Source organism: Castanea sativa, chromosome 6 (genome assembly GCF_040712315.1).
Source record: "Castanea sativa cultivar Marrone di Chiusa Pesio chromosome 6, ASM4071231v1".
NCBI classification, from domain to species: Eukaryota; Viridiplantae; Streptophyta; class Magnoliopsida; order Fagales; family Fagaceae; genus Castanea; species Castanea sativa.
Window position 1 is genome coordinate 48,561,371 of NC_134018.1, and position 19,729 is coordinate 48,581,099.

General features: G+C 35.0%; 1 protein-coding gene across 1 annotated transcript; it reads right to left on the minus strand.

The window, feature by feature from the left end:
- Window positions 1-2,336: 2,336 nt before the first annotated feature.
- Window positions 2,337-3,121, minus strand: LOC142640103 (uncharacterized). Its single transcript, XM_075814195.1, has 3 exons — window positions 2,782-3,121; window positions 2,498-2,691; window positions 2,337-2,402 (listed from the first exon to the last, which is right to left on the minus strand). Exons 1-3 carry the CDS (start codon window positions 3,119-3,121, stop codon window positions 2,337-2,339), a joined length of 600 nt encoding a protein of 199 aa, XP_075670310.1.
- Between the last annotated feature and the right edge of the window lie 16,608 nt (window positions 3,122-19,729).

Here is a 19,729-nt window from a genome sequence, read left to right on the forward strand (position 1 = left end):
CTAAATTTTTGAGTTAATTTTTTGCAATATTTGAAACTGTCAAACAAATTTTTTGTAAGCTATTGCACGTTCAAACAATGACTTCTTCATCAAATTCTAACACAAATTGAAGTCATACAAGAGTAAATCATGTAATAGTGTAGTTTCTTAATCAATTTAACATTTTATAAAATTATTTTAGTCTACTTCACAATAGATAGGTTCCTGTATATAGCACGAGTTAGCGACTAGCTATTATTATTTTTGAGAATCATTATTCTGTTATAATTATAATGTTGGTAAAAATAAAGGAAAGAAATAAAGAGAAGAAGAGACATGAGAGAAAATAATTTGTAAATTTCTAAATGTAAAATTGTATAACAAAAACTGTCTTTTAATATAAGCATGTCTGTGTGTAGTACATATATATGGAGTACAAAGCAAGTAAATAGTAATTAAGGAGCATGTTAGTCAGGATTAGAATCCTATATAGGATCAAATGAGAGTTTCATGGATTGAATCGAGAATCATAAGATTCGATTTCCCTTAAAAAAAAATCTACTAGTATCAATAATATATATTAAAAAATTATAAGAAAAATAAAAAATAAATATGACACAAATTACTCATAAAAGGTACTAACTAATTAGAACCAAATTAGCAAGACATGAATAAGTGACAAAGTTCACATTTCAAACTTACACATTTTAAGTTCCAACAAAAAAATATATATACTTAAAGTTCAAAATTAACAAATCTATCATTTACTACAATAAGAAAATTACCCCAAATTCAAAGTTCAAAAATTTTTGCAAATGTTTCAACTGTATTAAGAATGAGAAATGTCAAAGCCATTCAAAACCCATTACAATAGAGTTGGACAATTCTAATCTCACTATAGACAAACATAACTAAAAATAATTATAATAACTTTAATGGATGTTGATTTTGCTTAAAGGCTTATTACACGGATCTAAATTGATCTATTTAGATCCATGGGGTAAGATCATTAGGATTTTATAGAGTAATCATAGGATTTTACATTCCATCATCCAAAATCACAATCCCATGCCGCCCTTATCCCATGAAAGATTCTACGCCGATCAGGATTGTTTTTATAGAGTAAAATCTAAGGATTCTAAAATCAAGAATCGAAATTATGACAACCATTGTAAGGAGTTTAAGACAAGTAAAAGAACCTACGGCCTAAGCCATTTGGTAATAACTTTTAACATTTTTCCTAAACAATGCCAATTCATAAACAAACAAGTGAACAACATTAATCAAGTAAATGTATATTGCCCTTTATATTTCCAGACATTTGGCTACCATCGAAAGCATACGAATGAAACCCAATAAAATGAAAAAGTAACATACTTGCAATTAACAACACTTTGTCAAAAACCCAGAAACTATTTTCACTCCAAAATAAGAAAACACAATATAATGTAATAGTGCAATCATTTAGGCCCCTTCTTCCTTCGCAACATTTATTAGCCACCTAAATTTCTCAATTAGGGTTTAAGGAAGATGTCCGTCAAAACATTTTTTGTCAGCAGAGAAGCCTGGCCAAAATGGGAAATTAACATTATTTTTCAAACATTATAATTAGTAGGCACTGTTTACAAACTATATTTTTTACTAACAACTCGAGTCTAAGAGACTCGATTTTGGTTTATAAATCGAGTCTCAAAGACTCGATTTTCATGGTTTGATCACGTCTGATGTGGCATCTTGTCCACGTGGCGTCCACCTGGAAATCGAGTCTTAGAGACTCGATTTATAAACCAAAAAAAATTTCGACACTCAAGTCTCTCATGTACAAGCCCAGAAACACAGAAATCCCAACACAATGAAATACCAAAAAAAAAAATTTAACAAATCCCAAAAAATCTCAGCACATGGGTCGCAGCACAAAAAAAAAAAAATTTAACAAATCCCAGGAAATCTTAGCACATGGGTCGCGCGGCCTGGGTAGCGCACCTGGGTCTCGCGGCCTGGGTCGCAATCTGGATTGGCGGCGATGGGTCTGTGGTGGCTGGGCTTGTGCAAATCAGCATGGAGGAAGAAAGAAGCAGATGGAGAGGTAGTGAGGAGAAAAATACAGAGAACAGATGCACAGAGGAAATGAAATGCAGAAAAAAGAACGAGAAGGAAAATAAGAAAAGCAAAGTAAAGATATAAATCGAGTCTTAGAGACTCGATTTTCAGGTAGACGCCACGTGGAAAAAATGTCATATCAGACTTGATCAGAACATGAAAATCGAGACTTTAAGAGTCGATTTATAGGTTCAAAATCGACTCTCTAAGAGTCGAGATGTTAGTATTATATAAACTTTCCAAATAGTACCTACTAACTATATTGTTGAGGAATTATGGTTAATTGCCCATTTTCGCCGAGAAGCCTTCAGCAATTTAAGACCCTACAAAATGTAGCAAAATTGTTATTACACATAGTATAATACAAGAAGTCAAGTAGATAAATTTAGAGAAAGCTTAATTGCTATGATAGTCATACCTCTTCCATGCCCAAATCAACCACTTTCTCCTCAAGAGCCTCTACATCCTTAACATTAAGATTGTTAAGCAGAGTGATACGAGAAATAGTGGACATTGGCTTCACCACCAGATCGTCCATCACCATGTATGTAACCACAACTTTCACATACCCTCCTACATTGGAGGAGCCCGAATTGTTTCCACTTCGAAAGTCTACATAAGTTAATTCCGAGGTCATAGTCATCGATAAACTTGTTCACGAAGGACAAGTTGTGGTGCGATCATCAGATACATATGCATGACCTTGAACACACCTATAGAATTTCCTAGATGTTGATGATTCAATGTTTGGCAATTGAAGAGGGACTAGACCACCACCTGAGATGTATGGTTTGGGCTTTAACAGAGAGTCTTTGTTTTGTTGTGGCTGAAAATAAGTATCACTCAAACTTTCAATGCTCTCGTGGAAGTTTTGCAAGCAGCCTACCATTCCTTGCTTTTTAAGCAGCCTAATGACAGTTCCAACCGGCAGAGAGAGAAAGGTAATAAGGAAATCAACAAATTCCTTGCCTGCTTCGGCAAAGAGCATTCGCTGACTCTTACTGTCTATCAAAAGCTTCAAGCTTACCTTTGTAGCTGCCATTTCTATATGCCAAGTGATTTCTTTCAGTTCTTTGGCTTGGATGATACCACCCTTTTATATAGTCTTTTGGGCTATATGGAATAATTAATGAGAAATTATATATAGTGAATAGTCTTTTCATTGGCACTTGTGATTCATGAACATTAGGGAATTGAAACGTTAAAATAAACATTTGCTGCATGCATGCATGTATCCATGGGACTCTTGACTTCCTAATTGGGAAGTCCATTCAGTTTTGCCGAAAAATTCAATGATAGAGTTATGAGTGGTAATGACTTCAAGCAATTGAAAAGCCAATTGGAGTACTCATTTTGGAATGTTTTGAGTCCATGTTTGTATTGAGGGTGCCGAGTAATACTCAGTAGCCTTGGAGGACTATGAAGCCGAGGCACCAGTCTACAACATAAATAATAAATAGCCTAAAAGGTGTTCATGCTTCCCGGATTTCAAATATAATTAGCGTAATTCATACCTCTTTTATCTCAATTGCCAACGTTCAACACATATATATGTACCCCTAGGTGACAAATATTGTTTGCCAAATGAGAGGCATCGGCTGGCAAGGGAGGCTATGTGAAATGAGTGCAAAAAGATAGTCATTTTGCTTACAATATCAGGTGGTTCCACTTTCTATTAGGAAAATGATGATTATTAGAAGGGTAATAATTGTTACACACAAGCTAGTACATAGTTTTACACACACCCCATTTATGAACTGAAACTTCCTCAAGTCACGATTTCAAGTAAAAATTTGAGTATGTGTAAAACTGTGAGTAACATTTTGTTTGTAAAAAACACAACCTTTATTAGTTTATATGAATAGTACCATGTAAAATTTACATTGTTTTTACATTTCCCTAATTAATGTAGTGTATGATATTTTATGTTGTGGCATGATACACGTGAGAGTTTTTTTTTTTTTTTTTTTGCTGAATGATACACGTGAGAGTTGGTGGATGAATTATTGGCCGATTCATGAAGGTACCTGAAGGCTGCAGAGCTCATGGTGGTGCATGGGTTTGCAAATATATATCTTCCATGGAGGGGAGAGATTGTTTTCAGCTGATTTTTGTTGGTTTTTGTAGAGGAGTTCGAGATCTGTCATCTAATATGTGGGGAGCAATAATGTTATTGAAAAAATGCCAAACAAAAAATAAAAATAAAATAAAATTTCTCAAAACCTTAAGTCCGATACCATGTTATAAAATAGTATATTATTTAATTATGTGTAAAATTGAACAATTATATATATATAGGCATAGACTTATGTGCTATATTTATAGAAAGCTTAATAGAAGAGATATCCTTCTCAAAAAAAATAAATAAATAAATAGAAGAGATATCTGGGGAAGTGTCATTTTAATAAAAGAGGTAGGTGTAATTTACACTAATATTTAAATTATCAACCCATCATTTGGAATATAAAACATAACGTACTAGTTTACACTCACAGGGCACCAAATAAATCGAGACATCATTCCTTGAGCTAAATTAGTTTAAAACAAAAGGCACAGTAGGCTTACATGAAAATTACTATATTTCCACTAATGGTTATGGAAACATGTCGTGATAATAAAAAAGAATTCTTGTTTTCGAATTGGTGATTGGGGTTCAATCATCGCTTGTACAAAAAATTAACTAGTTTTTTGACCTAATGATAAAAGAGAAATTATCATATAATGGATGTCATAAGTTTAAAATATTATTATATATATCCAAAAAAAAAAAAAACCTTAAAATTAATATATATATATATATGTGTGTGTGTGTGTGTGGATGGCTTCAAATTAAACTCCACACACGTTTAAATTAAACTATACTTTAAGAAATATTTCATTTCCACCATAAATCCATTTATGTTGACATCATTAACTGAAAATTCTTAAATAAAACGACTTTCGATTTTTATTTTATCACACATATGATTATTATATACTAACACTATTTCACTCAAAACCAGACATTTTCTTTAAGCACTTTTTATTAATGGCTTTACACACAATGAGTTTATGGTTTGAATCAAAATATTTTTTAAAGTGAAGAGTTTAATTTAAAACTCTCAAAAATCTCGTGTTTATTTTAAATTCATCTCTAAACTGTGAGCTTTGAAATGTTTGTTTTTTTTTAAGTGAGAAATAAAACAACACCACATCAGCAGTGCTATGATATAAGGCAGCATACAATATTGGGTGGCAAGATTTGTCTTCTTTTTTTTTTGGTAAAGGACGATTCATTAAACAAAACTAAAAGGAAACAAGAGGTTCAGGACATATCCTGTTAAAATATAACCCATTGAGGTCATCCTCATACACATCAATCATGTCCACAAGCGGACTATCAAATAAAGAAAATTCAGAAGCCTGGCTGAAGCCCATCCTAGCGAGTCTATCAGCACAACGGTTAGCTTAGCGAAAACAATGCTTAATCCAAATCTGATGCATGAGAGAAACCAAAAATCTGCAATTGTCCAAAATAGGGGAGATAAAATTCTTAGCATAGGAAGGATTATTTAGGACATTTACAATGGACTCGGCATCAAGCTCAATCACAAGGGCTACTATATTCAAACTTCTACAAAGCAAAAGGCCCTCCCTCAAGCCCCACAGCTCAGCTGCAAAATTGTCGGTGGTGCCAATCCTCCTGCTGAAACCGCTAATCCAATGGCCATTAGCATCTCTAATAACCGCTCCACAGCAAGCCAACCCGCTACCTCCCTCTGCCGAACCATCTATGTTAAGTTTTAATCATCCTTCAAGCAACTTCTCCCAACAAAAGTTTCTCATTACCTTTTGTGTTGGAACTCTCGGGGATGACACACAGTGGATAAACTCCAAAGCTTGGTTCAAAATAATCCCAGCCAGCTTTGGATTGCTACTCTTATTACTGAAAACAAATCTATTCCTACTTTTCCATATATTCCACACAGCAAAAGGAAACATAATCCTCCATGGGGGATTGGCAGCAAGCAATGAGCAATTATTTCTACCATTAATAGACAGCCAAGCCTGCAAATCACTTCTCCAAAAACCATGATTCATGGATGTAATGCCCAGCTGATTCCAAACATGCTTGATATGAGGACAATCACGGAGAGCATGCAGAATAGTTTTCGAACCTCTTTGACAACTAGGACAAATGTTATCATTAACTGCCCCTCTTTTCTCAAGGCACACCTTGACCCCCAATACTATTATGAGCACACAGCCATACGAAAGTCTTGATTCTTGGAAGCGTGTCTGCTTTCCAGATCCATTTGGCCGAAAAATGGGAAGCTTCCATAAGACCCATAGCAATCTTGTAAGCACTCTTTAGCTCAAAGGTGCCTTTAAAAGATCCTGCCCAAGCCAATTTATCAACGCCTCTGCTCGTGAAGGCAGTGGGAATGGCTTGAATCATCATCTTAATCTCTTGAGGAAACTCAAAGGGAATTTTCCCCCAATCCTAACCCGCGTCCAACATGAAGTCCTTGATCTCCAAGGAGCTTGCTTCCTGAGTAATGGGACCTTGAATGAGTTGCCAAAGAGGGCCTCTTTATGCAGCATTCTATGCCAATGCCATTTGAAATTGTTGATAAATGTTGGCTTATATATATATGCTCTATTTCATATAAAGTTGAGATACATGTGTTGTTTCAAACAGATCATTTATATGTACTCTAGATATCATATGCTATATATATATATATATATATATATATATATATATATATATATATATATGCTTTATTTCATATAAAGTTGAGATACATGTGTTGTTTCAAACAGATCATTTATATGTACTCTAGATATCATTATGCTCTATTTCATATAAAGTTGAGATACATGTGTTGTTTCAAACAGATTATTTATATGTACTTTAGATATCATCTGATGAATACGTGTGGATGACCTCTTGAGAGATTGATATTTATATATAGTTAGGGTCCCACTGTACTATTTCAGCTAACTTTTAACTAACAAAAAATTTTTGACTTTAGCAAAATAAGTAAATCTCAAATAGATCCTTGATAGTTTTTTAGTTTTTCTTTGTTATTGTTTACTACGATTTTATTTTTATGTCATAACAAGCGGAATATTGCAAGCCGAAAACCTGTTTCTTCAAGGTTTCTTATTGAGCGCTCGAGCCTGACACCAATCATGTTATGAAATGCCTAATGGGCGTAACAATGTCAAGGGCTTTGACTATCGCAGTGGGAAATTGTAGGCCCAATTAATACCTTAACATTCATGGCCTTCTTATATATTGAGAACCAAAACCTTCCGTCAAGGAGAAATGAGGCAGAAAATTTGAATTCATATATTAACTATTGAGTAATCTCAACATGACATAAACATGATGAAATGTCTAATGGCCCTCTGTCATTATATAAGGTGATACTTAAGGAAAACTGATGCGAACCTCAATCGACACGCTTTGAGACCCAACAAAAATATTGGAATACTTGCCCAAGAAAGCTAAAATTCAGATCTTTGATAGAAACCCTGACCCAACGTTTATAATTGAAACGCGAACCAAAGGTATAAGTTGACCTTGACCCAATGATTATAAAGAATCACGAACCAAAGGTATACAGTTTGAACGCCACAAGGAAGAATCCTTGATAAGTTCACAGTTCTTGAAGAACCAAAAGAGAGCAAAGCCTCACCTTTTCTGATTTCAATTCAATAATATTCTATGAAAAACGTTTACAGACTTAAGGGCCTATTTAAGGGCTCCATAAAACTTGACAGACAAGAAAATATATTCTAAAATAACTCCTAATTTATACCTTACCATATCTAGAATCAAATTTGACCTAAAAAACATTAAATGCACCTAAAAACAAGGAAATAAATCACCTAAACCTAAAATAACGTTTTTTACATAAAAATACCAAAATTAATAAATTACAATAATTAAACAATAAATTGTGTCCTACATCAAAAACTTAACCAAACTCCCAAAAAATTTAAAAATATATATTAAAAAAAAAAAGAGAGAGAAAGAAGGGCAAGCATTTTGCCTTTTACATTGCCACCAGATTTATAACATATTTGCAACCAGAAAAAAAAAAAAAATATATATATATATATATATATATATATATATATATATATATATATATATTATTGGCAATCCCACCGGCCTCTTGCATTAAGGGTTTATTTGGATGAACTTATTTTTACGTTAAAAGAAAATTCATAGCTTTTTAGAGTATTACATTTATGAGGTACAATTGTACTTTAATATAATAAACAAAATAAACCGATAAAAACAAGTCATTCAAACACACTTTATTAGAAATTAAAATTCCAATCAGCTGCAACAATGCCATTATTAGGACGCTTCTATCTCCTGTAAGAAGCTTATTTCATGCTCAAATCTGGGAAGAAGATATCAGTGAAAACACTATTCGACAGCAGAGAAGCTTTCAACAATTTCACACCCTAGCAATAAACCACATAAAGGAGAAAGATAATTATTATTGTGTAGTAATTAGTAAATAAAAGAAGCATATATTATATATAGATACAACAATATTTAAAATTATGATATATGCTACATCATATTTGTTTATTAGTATCATGTTAAGATATCAATAAGTTTTTTTTTGGAGAAATTAAATCTCAAGTCTTTTACATTTAACATTAAGAAATTCTACATTTTAGTTTTTTTTTTTTAGATAAGCCTATACTTGTTTCCCATTTTATCTTCTCCAAGAGGTAGTATTTGAGCATATAGGCTCTATACTCTAGAGTCGTAGACTCGTAATAACATACTATACCAGGGCAAGACATCCTTTTGATTTAGCAGTTTTAAGGTATTGGGATGGATCAGTCATCGATTCCAAATTTTTCTTTCAAGAAAAAACGAAAGAACAGAAAATGAAAGAAGAAATAAATAGAGGTCATGCATGTATAAAGAGCAAAGAAGGAATGACACACCTCATCCATGCCCAAATCGACAACTTTCTCCTCAAGATTTCCTACTTCTTTGACATTAAAATTGTTAAGCAGAGTGATACCAGAAATAGTGGACATAGGATTCACCACCAGATTATCCATTACCATGTATGTAACCACCCCTTTCACGTACCCTCCCTCACTTGAGGACCCTGGATTGATTAAGCTTGGAAGGTCTACGAAATTTAGCTCGCGGCTCATGTAATTTTGGCAAGAAGGACAGATTGCGCTGCTATCAGAAGACACGTATAAAATACAGTTGGTATTTAGCTGGTGGCCGTATACGTCGTAGGTGTAGCTATTACTAGTATTGTTACACCTATAGAATTTCCTGGATATTGATGATGATTCAACATTTGGCAACTGGAGAGGGACTACACCACCAGAAAAGTATACTTTAGGCTTCAGCAGGGAGTCCTTGTTTTGGTCTGGCTGAAGGTAAGTATCACTCAAATTTTCAATGCTCTCGTAGAAGTTTTGCAAGCAGCCAACCATCCCTTGCTTTTTAAGCAGCCTAATAACAGTTCCAATCGGCAGAGCAAGAATGGTAATAAGGAAATCAACAAATTCCTTTCCTGCTTCAGCAAAGAGCACTTGATGACTCTTTTTGCCAATCAAAAGCTTCAGGCTTACCTTAGTGGCTGCCATGTTTTGTATGTCAAAACTTTGAATGTATTAAAAATGGAAAGTGCCTCCTTCGGCAGTTGTTACCTTTTTAAATAGCCTTCGGGTTTTATGTAATTCATTCACTCTGGGAAGTGGGAAGTGCCTTATTTTGCTACCCTTTTATTGGCAATCATTATTCATGAACATTGGGGAATTAAACATTTGTTGCATGCAGAGACTCTTGACTTTCTAATGGTTCCAAGTCCTTTCAGTTTTGCCAAAAAGATCAATGATCAGAGAGTTATGAATAGTAATGAGTTCAAGCAATTGAAAAGCTAATGAAATAGTTAGTGCACAATCATTTAGGAATGTATTGAATCCATGCCTGTTTGGGGGTGCCAAGAAGCAGTAAATAAAAACAAATATGGAATTGCTACATTGGACCATGCCTGATGATACCTATATAGTATCGTCTTGGTCCTCGTAGAGGATGATGAAGCTGAAGACACCAATTATCTGCAAGGTAAAGGAACTTACCTTATAGTTAATAACTCCATAGGCCATATATGTATAAATGGCTAAAAAGGTGTTCACTTATGCAGGATTTTACATATAAGACTAGTCAACATTCATCTCTTAAGCGAAAGGAGTCTAAAAACTAGTCTTATAGACATTGTTGCTCTTCTTTGGCCCCCCCTCATTTCTGCCTCACCAACCCACATCAGTCTCAAAGGATGGAATCAGATAAACCAGGGCTACTTTCAAAATTGATACCATAATTTAGGGTGAAAAAGATTGTTTTTATGTGAGACTTTTGCCACACGATCCAAAAAAATTATGATTTGCTATTTCAGTATCTTGTCAACTGGTACATATTCTAGGGATGTAGAAAAGAAAACCTGCCGATTTCAACCATACAACAAGAAACTCAAACTGAAGGTTTTTTCTTTTTTTTTTTTTTGGTTTTTGCTAAAGGAAGTTTTGTTACTAGAGCTACTAGGCTTAAATTTGATACAATTCAACAATAAGAGTATCCTACAGTTAAACGAAGTAAGAAACTTAGGAAACTAGTTGACAGTTTTAGTTATTATTTATCACTTCACTTTTCAAATGTAGTTTTGTTTGTTTGATTCTTTTGGTTGAACATGTTATTAAAACTGCAATTGGACCCATTCTCCTAAATCTAATACTAATCATGTACATCAAGGAGATTAACAAACTAGAAACTTCTCAACAAACAAACAAACAAACCTAGAAAAGTGGCATTAAGTGATGAAGTTTATGTATAAAAAAGCCAATAAATAAAGATAATAATGATTTACTAAGTTACAAATTATTAATTTGTCTAATTTTTTTTTTTTTTTTTGGGGTGGGGGGGGTGGGGGAGGCTTGAGTCCAAATCTATCTTGACCATCTTGACAAGTCTAGTGTACTGAAACACTAGAGCCAAGCCAAGTCTAACTTTGAAGAGTGAATTTCCTCAAACTTGTTCGTATTATCAAACTTGGAAGTTTCAATCCCCTGAAAGCAACTAATAAATACTTATAGCATATGTAAGAATTAGTATTAGAGCAAGGGCATGGACCAACAATTGGAGCAGTTAGAGCAAAAAGCTAGTTCCCTCATCTCTTGTCAATAGCATATGCAACAGGTCAAGGAAAGAATTGTTGAATTATTCAACAAGCCCAGCCAGCATGTCTCCATCACACAATGAAAGAGAGAACTTGCAAACTCATGCAAGGGCCAACCATGAAAGTCAAAGTGTAAATGGCCATTGAGGGCAAGGTTGTCAAAATCGGGATCCTACGTAGGATCGTGGAAGGTAGGTAGGACCGGAGATCGTAGGATCGGATCGTGGATCGTAAGATCCTACCTATTTTCAGATTTTAAGCAAAAAACCTATTGATAGTGACATTTTATGTTATATAATCACTTAAAATATGAATCCATCCATTTAAAAAAAAAATTGCATCATAAAATGTAATTTGCACGCACTACATCGTTCTTATGTCATTCTAACGAAGCAAAATATATTTACATTTTGACATAATGTATCTAAAAAGTTCAGTATATGTTCAATTCATTATTGGGCTTCTAAAACCCGTTGGGCTTGTGAGTTTAGGTTTACCCAAATGAATCCCACTTAAAAAAAAATTCAAAAAAAAAAAAATTCAAGCCAAATGGTAGGATCGGTAGGATCTCATACGATCCTACGATCCTATACGATCCTACACGATCCTATCTACGATCCTAATATTTTTGCGATCCTGCTACGATTTTAAAATTTTTGGTGAGGTGGGATCGTAAAATCATGCGATTTTACGATCCGGATCGCGATTTTGACAACCATAATTGAGGGTAATAAAATACTATAAATGATTGCAAGTTTGTGTGACTATAAAGTAGTAAAAAGGTCTCAAAATATGATTATAAAACAATGGAAAATTAAAGGATGCTTTAAGGGAATTAGTTGAATAAATATTTTTAAAATTTTTATGGGAAAATAAAAAATAAAAATAAAATTGATTTTTTTTAACAATTTTTAATATTTTCCGTAAAAGTGATATTAAAACTTTTTCAAAATGGTCAGTCACTCATTAACCAAGAAAGGTAAATCAATGATATTGGAAAATATTTATAAAAAACAAAAGCTTGTAGAACACGGGAAAAGAGAGCATAACAAATTCAAAGAGATGAAATTTGAGAAATCATAGAGAAACACTATGTGGTGGAAGAAAGACCCTTGTGGACAAAGGGTGTTTACTGGGGGGGGGGGGGGGGGGGGGGGGAATGTTATGAATTTAACAAATTTTGATTGGTATTGAATAAATAATGATAAGGGATATATTGTGTCAATTTAAATAAAATAATTTTGGGTTTCAATTGAATTAAATTTTTATCAGCCCATAATTTTTTGACCTTCTGGTGATGGATGGGTAAGGGGTGTGCATGGGTCAGGTTGGGTTGGGTTAAGGGGATTTTTTGACTCAACCCACATAGGTCGGGTTGGGTTGGGTTGGGTTGAACCCATGAGTTGGACAAATTTTTTTTATTACTATTATTATTAAATTGAATAGAAAAAAATATATCATACATGTCACCTGAGTTAATAAACAAAATATACATTTATATATAAACAAATATTTCAATTCAGTTATACATTAATATATGAACTAATATACATTAATATTGGTTTTTATATAGGATAGGAGGAAGAGCTGGCTATTTTAAAAAAATATATATTAATTATATAATATATTTTAAATATATGGGTGGGTTGGGTTGGGTTTGACGGGTTTGAAATTTTATGACCCAAACCCAACCCGACCCGCTATAAAAAAAAATTTTGTAACCCAACCCAACCCAACCCATCAAGCCCTAAAAATCGACTCAACCAGACAGGGTTGGGTTGGGTTGGGTTGAGTCAGTTTTGGCGGGTTGGTAGGTTGGCTGCACACCCCTAGATGGGTTAGAGAGCGCACAACTCATCTATACTTCTTCTTTTTTTCAGTTAAACCATTATATATTAACTAAAAAATTAGAGACTTTTTTAATTGAGATCCTAAGCAGTCCATAAATTGCATAAGCACCTAGAGTACGCCCTTAATGTAGCCCACATAGGTATATATTTCATTTTTTATATTTTTTTGAATTCTAATATTTTGAAGTTTATTTTTTTAGACCATTAAAATTTAAGGAAAAAAGACGGTATCAATTAGTAATGATGTTTGGGGTAGTGACAATGACACATACATACCCCTCAATTTTGGGTAGTGACTAGGGGCTTAAGTTTATCTTCTTGGGCTTCTAATGAAGTGGTCTTGACTAGATACAAATGTAATGAAATGTCTATCGGCCTAACAAGATCAATGACAAAGATAATTTAGTTAAAATTACTTTGAAGTTATGCACTCCAATCAGGATTTCTAAACTCCCAAGAAAAAATAAAATTATGCATCTCATTTTGCATATTGATAGCCATTACCATTTGCTTAGGCATTCTTCAAGTTGAAAAAGATAGGGTCGGGTTAGTCTTAGATCAATCATGTTGTGACTTAGGCCCTTGTTTGGATTTTTCTTTTTCACCACTCATTACTCGTCACTCATCACTTATCACTTAAAATACCTCAATTTTCTATATCCACCTGTTTGGCACACTTCACTCACCTTCTCATCACTCAATTTTTCTACTTTTTTGTGGAACCCATTCCTATAAAGTAGTTAGACCCTTCTGTTAATAAAATCAGCTTCAACCACAAAACAAAAACAGTAACAACAACAACAATAACAGCAGCAACAACACCCATCTCTCCTAAAACACAAACCCGAACCCATGAAAATTTTAGAAGCTCCCTCGCCTCGTCAAGACCGTCACCAGTGAACAACACCCATCTCTCTGACGTGTACGGCGGTGCAATAGGGTGGGTTTTTTTTGAAATCGGCTGTTTTTTTTGTGTGGATGCACATGTTTGTGGGTTTGTGTTAGTGTGTTAGAGAAAAGATCATGAGAAGTGGAAAAAAAAGGAAGATGAAGAAGACCATACTAGCAACGTGAAAGGGAAAAGAAAAATGGAAGAAGAAGAAAACCTGAGTGAAAGGAAAAATAGAAAAGAAAAAGAAGAAGACCACTTCACCGAAGCCAATGAAAATAAATAAATAAATAAATAAAAGGGTCAAAAGTTGCGGCTAACATAACTAGTGGGTCCCTCAGTGTATGTTTAATTACGGAAATGCCATTGAAAACAGAGTTATGGAAACTGAAAACATATTTCCAAAAATGTGTTTTCAGTTTCCATAACTCATCACTCAAAAATCAGAGAATTGAGTGATGAAAACAATAACTGGAAACAAAATCCAAACTCTCTCAGTCATGGGTCTTACCATTTTTGAGTTATGGGTGATGGAAACAGAATATGAATTATGGAAACATGAAAAACCAAGCAATATTGGGTATAATTAACGAAAGATATCATTTAATAATTTTTCTAAAAATAAAAAACACATCATTTAATAAATACTGAGTAAATAAATTCCCCAAAATATGAGAGAGAGAGAGAGAGAGAGAGAGAGAGAGAGAGGAATACACTGCCCTTGGTAACTTATCCACACACACACACACAAAGTGCATTGCCCCTTACATTGCCACAACAAATTTGACCCATGTTTGCAACATATTTGCAACAAGAAAACACCATCTTCTTGGCAACCACTCAATTTTCTCTTGCATTTACATATTAAAATACCCAAAAGATGCAACCGCATTATTCTACTTCCTACTAGCTGCTGACTTCTTTTTTCAAACTCCGGAGGAAGACATCGGTAAGAGCTTTGTTTGTTTGCAAAGAAGCCTTCAACAATTTCACACCCTAGCAATGAATCAAATAAAGGAGCAAAATAGAAATTATTACGTAGTAAATAAAAGAAGCATCTTTTATGTATAGATACAACGATATTTGAAGTTATGATATATGTTTTGTTTATTACTATCACGTCAAGACACCAATAAACTCTTTTTAGGTGGAATTAAATCCGAAATCTTTTACATTTAACATTAAGAAATTTTATTTTTTGAATTAACTGTAATACAAAAAAGACAATACAACATTTCAGTTTTTTTTTTTTTTTTTTTTTTTTTAGATGAGCCTATACTTCTTTTCCCCTTCCTTCTTGAAGTGGGCATTTGAGCATATAGGCTCTATACTTTAGAGTCGTAGACTCGTAGTAACATACTATACCAGGGCAAGACAACATTTTGATTTAGTAGTTTAAGGTATTGGGATGGATCAGTCATCGATTCCAAATTTTTCTTTCAAGCAAAAATGAAAGAAGAAATTAATAGAGGTCATGCACATATATTAAAAGCAAAGAAGGAATGACATACCTCATCCATGCCCAAGTCGACCACTTTCTCCTCAAGATCTCCTACTTCTTTGACATTAAAATTGTTAAGCAGAGTGATACTAGAAATGGTGGACATTGGATTCACCACCAGATTATCCATTACCATTTATGTAACCACTCCTTTCACGTACCCTTCCTCACTGGAGGACCCTGGATTGTTAGAGCTTGGAGGGTTTACGAAATTTAGCTCGCGGCTCATGTAATTCCGGCAAGAGGGACAGATTGCGCTGCTGTCAGCAGACACGTATAGAATACAGTTGGTGCTGTAGCCTTCTTCATAGTCCTCGTCATAGTCCTCGTCGTAGTCCTCATAGATGTAGTAATTACTAGTATTGTTACACCTATAGAATTTCCTGGATATTGATGATGATTCAACATTTGGCAAAGGCAACTGGAGAGGGACTACACCACCAGAAAAGTATACTTTAGGCTTCAGCAGGGAGTCCTTGTTTTGGTCTGGCTGAAGGTAAGTATCACTCAAATTTTCAATGCTCTCGTAGAAGTTATGCAAGCAGCCAACGATCCCTTGCTTTTTAAGCAGCCTAATAACAGTTCCAACCGGCAGAGCGAGAATGGTAACAAGGAAATCAACAAATTCCTTGCCTGCTTCAGCGAAGAGCACTTGATGACTCTTTCTGTCAATCAAAAGCTTTAGGCTTACCTTAGTGGCTGCCATGTTTTGTATGTCAAAACTTTGAATGTATTAAAAATGGAAAGTGCCTCCTTCGGCAGTTGTTACCTTTTTAAATAGCCTTCGGGTTTTATGTAATTCATTCACTCTGGGAAGTGGGAAGTGCCTTATTTTTGCTACCCTTTTCATTGGCAATCATTATTCATGAACATTGGGGAATTAAACTTTTGTTGCATGCAGAGACTCTTGACTTTCAAATGGTTCCAAGTCCTTTCAGTTTTGTTAAAAAGATCAATGATCAGAGAGTTATGAGTAGTAATTACTTCAAGCAATTTTTTTTCTGGAAACAGTAATACATTATTAGAACACACAAACATGAAAATAATATATAGACTTCAAGCAAACAATTGAAAAGCTAATGAAATAGTTAGCGCACAATCATTTTGGAATGTATTGAATCCATGCCTGTATTGGGGGTGCCAAGAAGCAGTAAATAAAAACAAATATGGACTTGTTACATTGGGCCATGCCTGATGATTCCTATATGGTATCGTCTTGGTCCTCTTGGTGGATGATGAAGCTGAAGACACCAATTATCTGCAACGTAAAGGAACTTATTTTATAGTCCAGAACTCCATAGGCCATATATGTACAAATAGCTAAAAAGATGTTCACTTTTGCAGGATTTTACATATAAGACTAGTCAACATTCATCTCTTATGCGAAAAGGTGTAAAAACTAGTCTTATCTTATATGCATTGTTGCGCCTCTTTGGCCCTCCCTCATCTCTGACTCATCAACCCACATCAGTCTCAAAGAATGGAATCAGATAAACCAGGGCTAGTTTCAAAATTGGCACGATATATGGAGGGTGAAAAAGATTGTTTTATTTGAGACGTCTGCCACCCAATATTCCAAAACAAAATTATGAATTGCTATCTCATTATCTTGTCAACTGGTACGTATTCTAGGGATGTAGAAAAGAAAACCTACCAATTTCAACTATACAAGAAGAAAACTCAAACTGAAGTCTTTTTTTTTTTTTTCGGTTTTTGCATAAGGAAGTTTTGTTGCTAAAGCTACTAGGATTAAATTGAAAATAGTAATTAAAACTGCAATTGAACCCATTCTCCTAAATCTAATACTAATCATGTTACCACCACGCACTCTTGGTGCAATAGTCACTCCACAAGTATAAATGTTTGCGGGGTGTGGGGGTAAGAGCCAAGGTTCAAGTCTCTAAGAGGGAGCTTCACACACATGTACACTTAGATTAGGCTAGAGTAGAAATTCTATCTTGTAAAAAAAAAAAAAATACTAATCATGTTATCAAGGAGATTAATAACTAGAAAAGTAGGATTAAGTGATGAAGTTTATGTACTATAAAGTAGCCAATAAATAAAGATAGTAATGATTTACTAAGTTACAAATTATTAATTAGTCTAATTTTGGGGGGCAAAGCTTGGTCCAAACTTGTCTTGACGATCATGAATTGGAGCACTAGACCTAAATTAAGTCTAACTTTGAAGTGTGAATTCTCTCGAACTAGTTAATTTTATCAAACTTGGAAGTCTCAGTTCGCTTGAAGCAACTAATAAAAACTTAAAGCATATGTCACAATTAGCATTAGAGTATGGGCATGGACCAACGATTGGAGCAGTAAGAGCAACAAGCTAGCTCCCTCATCACTTGTCAATAGCATAAGAAATAGGTCATGGAGAGAATCACTAAATTATTCAACAAGCTCAGAATGTCTCCATCACACAACGAGAGAGAGAATTTGCAAGCTCATGCAAGGGTCAACCATGAAAGTCACCATGTCAATGGCAATCGAAGGTCATAAAATTCTGGAAATGATTGCAGGTTTGTGTGACTACAAAGTAGTAAAAAGGTCTCAAAAGTATGATCATAATAGAAAAGTAATTACACCACTTTCATGGAAAATATAAAAAACTATCAATAACATTTATTGTTTTAACATTTTTCTAATAAAATGTTTCTAAGAATAGCTTCTAAACCAATGTCCCAAGGACATTAGTTAACATTTCCCATTTAAGAAATACTAATAGAGAAACACTTTTTTTTTTAATGAGAAATACGTGTATTTGATTTATGAGACAGGTAAAGCATCCTGAAAGACAAAAGGTTCAATACATGGTGGAGTTTCCTCAATCCGAGTAATAAAATCATCAATTTCTTTAGCGTATTGTGCCAAAGTATGTGCTGGTCTATTCCCAAGTCGCTTAACATGTTGTATCTGTGTCCTTCGAAACTCTTGCAAGCTGTGATGAGTGCCCTGGATGACGTGGTCAATGCTGGTTGGCGCTGTGGATATATCATTTAGAGCATGTACAGTAGTGGCTGAGTCTGTCTCAAAAACAACATCTTGGAGTCCAATATCTTTGGCAAAGGAGACTGCTTCATGCATGGCTTTTGCTTCGGCCTCTAGAGGTCCCAACGGCAGTGGCATGCACTTGCTCAGAGCCGCCACAACTGTGCCCTTATGGTCACGTACCACTACACCAATTCCCACAGATTTGGAGGAGGAAAAGACGATGGCATCAGCGTTGATCTTGTACCACGGAAAGTCTAGCGGAATCCACCTTGTGTCTGCGGCTTCTTTATACTGAGGTTTCACCAAGCGGGCAAGTTGGTAGCTCTCAATCATGCTTCGGGCTTTGAAGACTATCTCTTGGCTGGACTGTTGCGTGGTCCCATGGCGTGCCTTGTTCCCTGTATACCACATGCACCATGCGATGGTGACCACCAGCTCAAGTAGTTCTTTGCCTACATGTTGGATGAAGATGAGATGCCAAATGAAGTCCACAAATTCCTTAAATGTACGGCATGAGTGTCTATGGGCAGTGCAACTATAGTCCAAGTCTCACGAGCTTTTGTGCAATCCCAAAATAGATGTCCACTTGTCTCTTCACTTAGTCCACATGCTTCACATAAAGCCTCCTCAATGATGCCATGTTGACAAAGGTTCACTTTAGTGGGTAAGCTCACCTTCCATGCAAAAGTCTTGATTTTGTTTGGAATGTTGAGGGCCCAAATTGTGCGCCAAAAGTGAGTATGGTCAAGACTATTGGACGTGGTGCATGGGTTTGCATGGGAAGATAAGGATAGTGCCACTTTTTAAGCACCATTCACAGTGAATATACCTCTTGGAGTGTAGGCCCATATTAAGCAATCTCTAGTGGGATTTCGACTCCTTGGTATTCCTAAGATTGCCTCGGCATCAACTGGCAAGAAGTGTTGCCGAATCATGTCTGCCTTCCATTCACCAGTAACATCATCAATGAGAGTGCAAACCCGTGAGTCCTGAGGTAGTGTGCTCCTCGGCGAGGTGACTCGAAAAGTGAACTGTGTAGGCAGCCATTTGTCAAGCCAAATCTGAATAGCGGAGCCATTTCCCACGTGCCATCTGCTACCCGCCTTGACCACATCTTGTGCAGCCATGATGCTTCGCCAAGCAAAGGAAGGTTTTGAGCCCAACTCTGCATGTAAGAAGTCACTGTTTGGGAA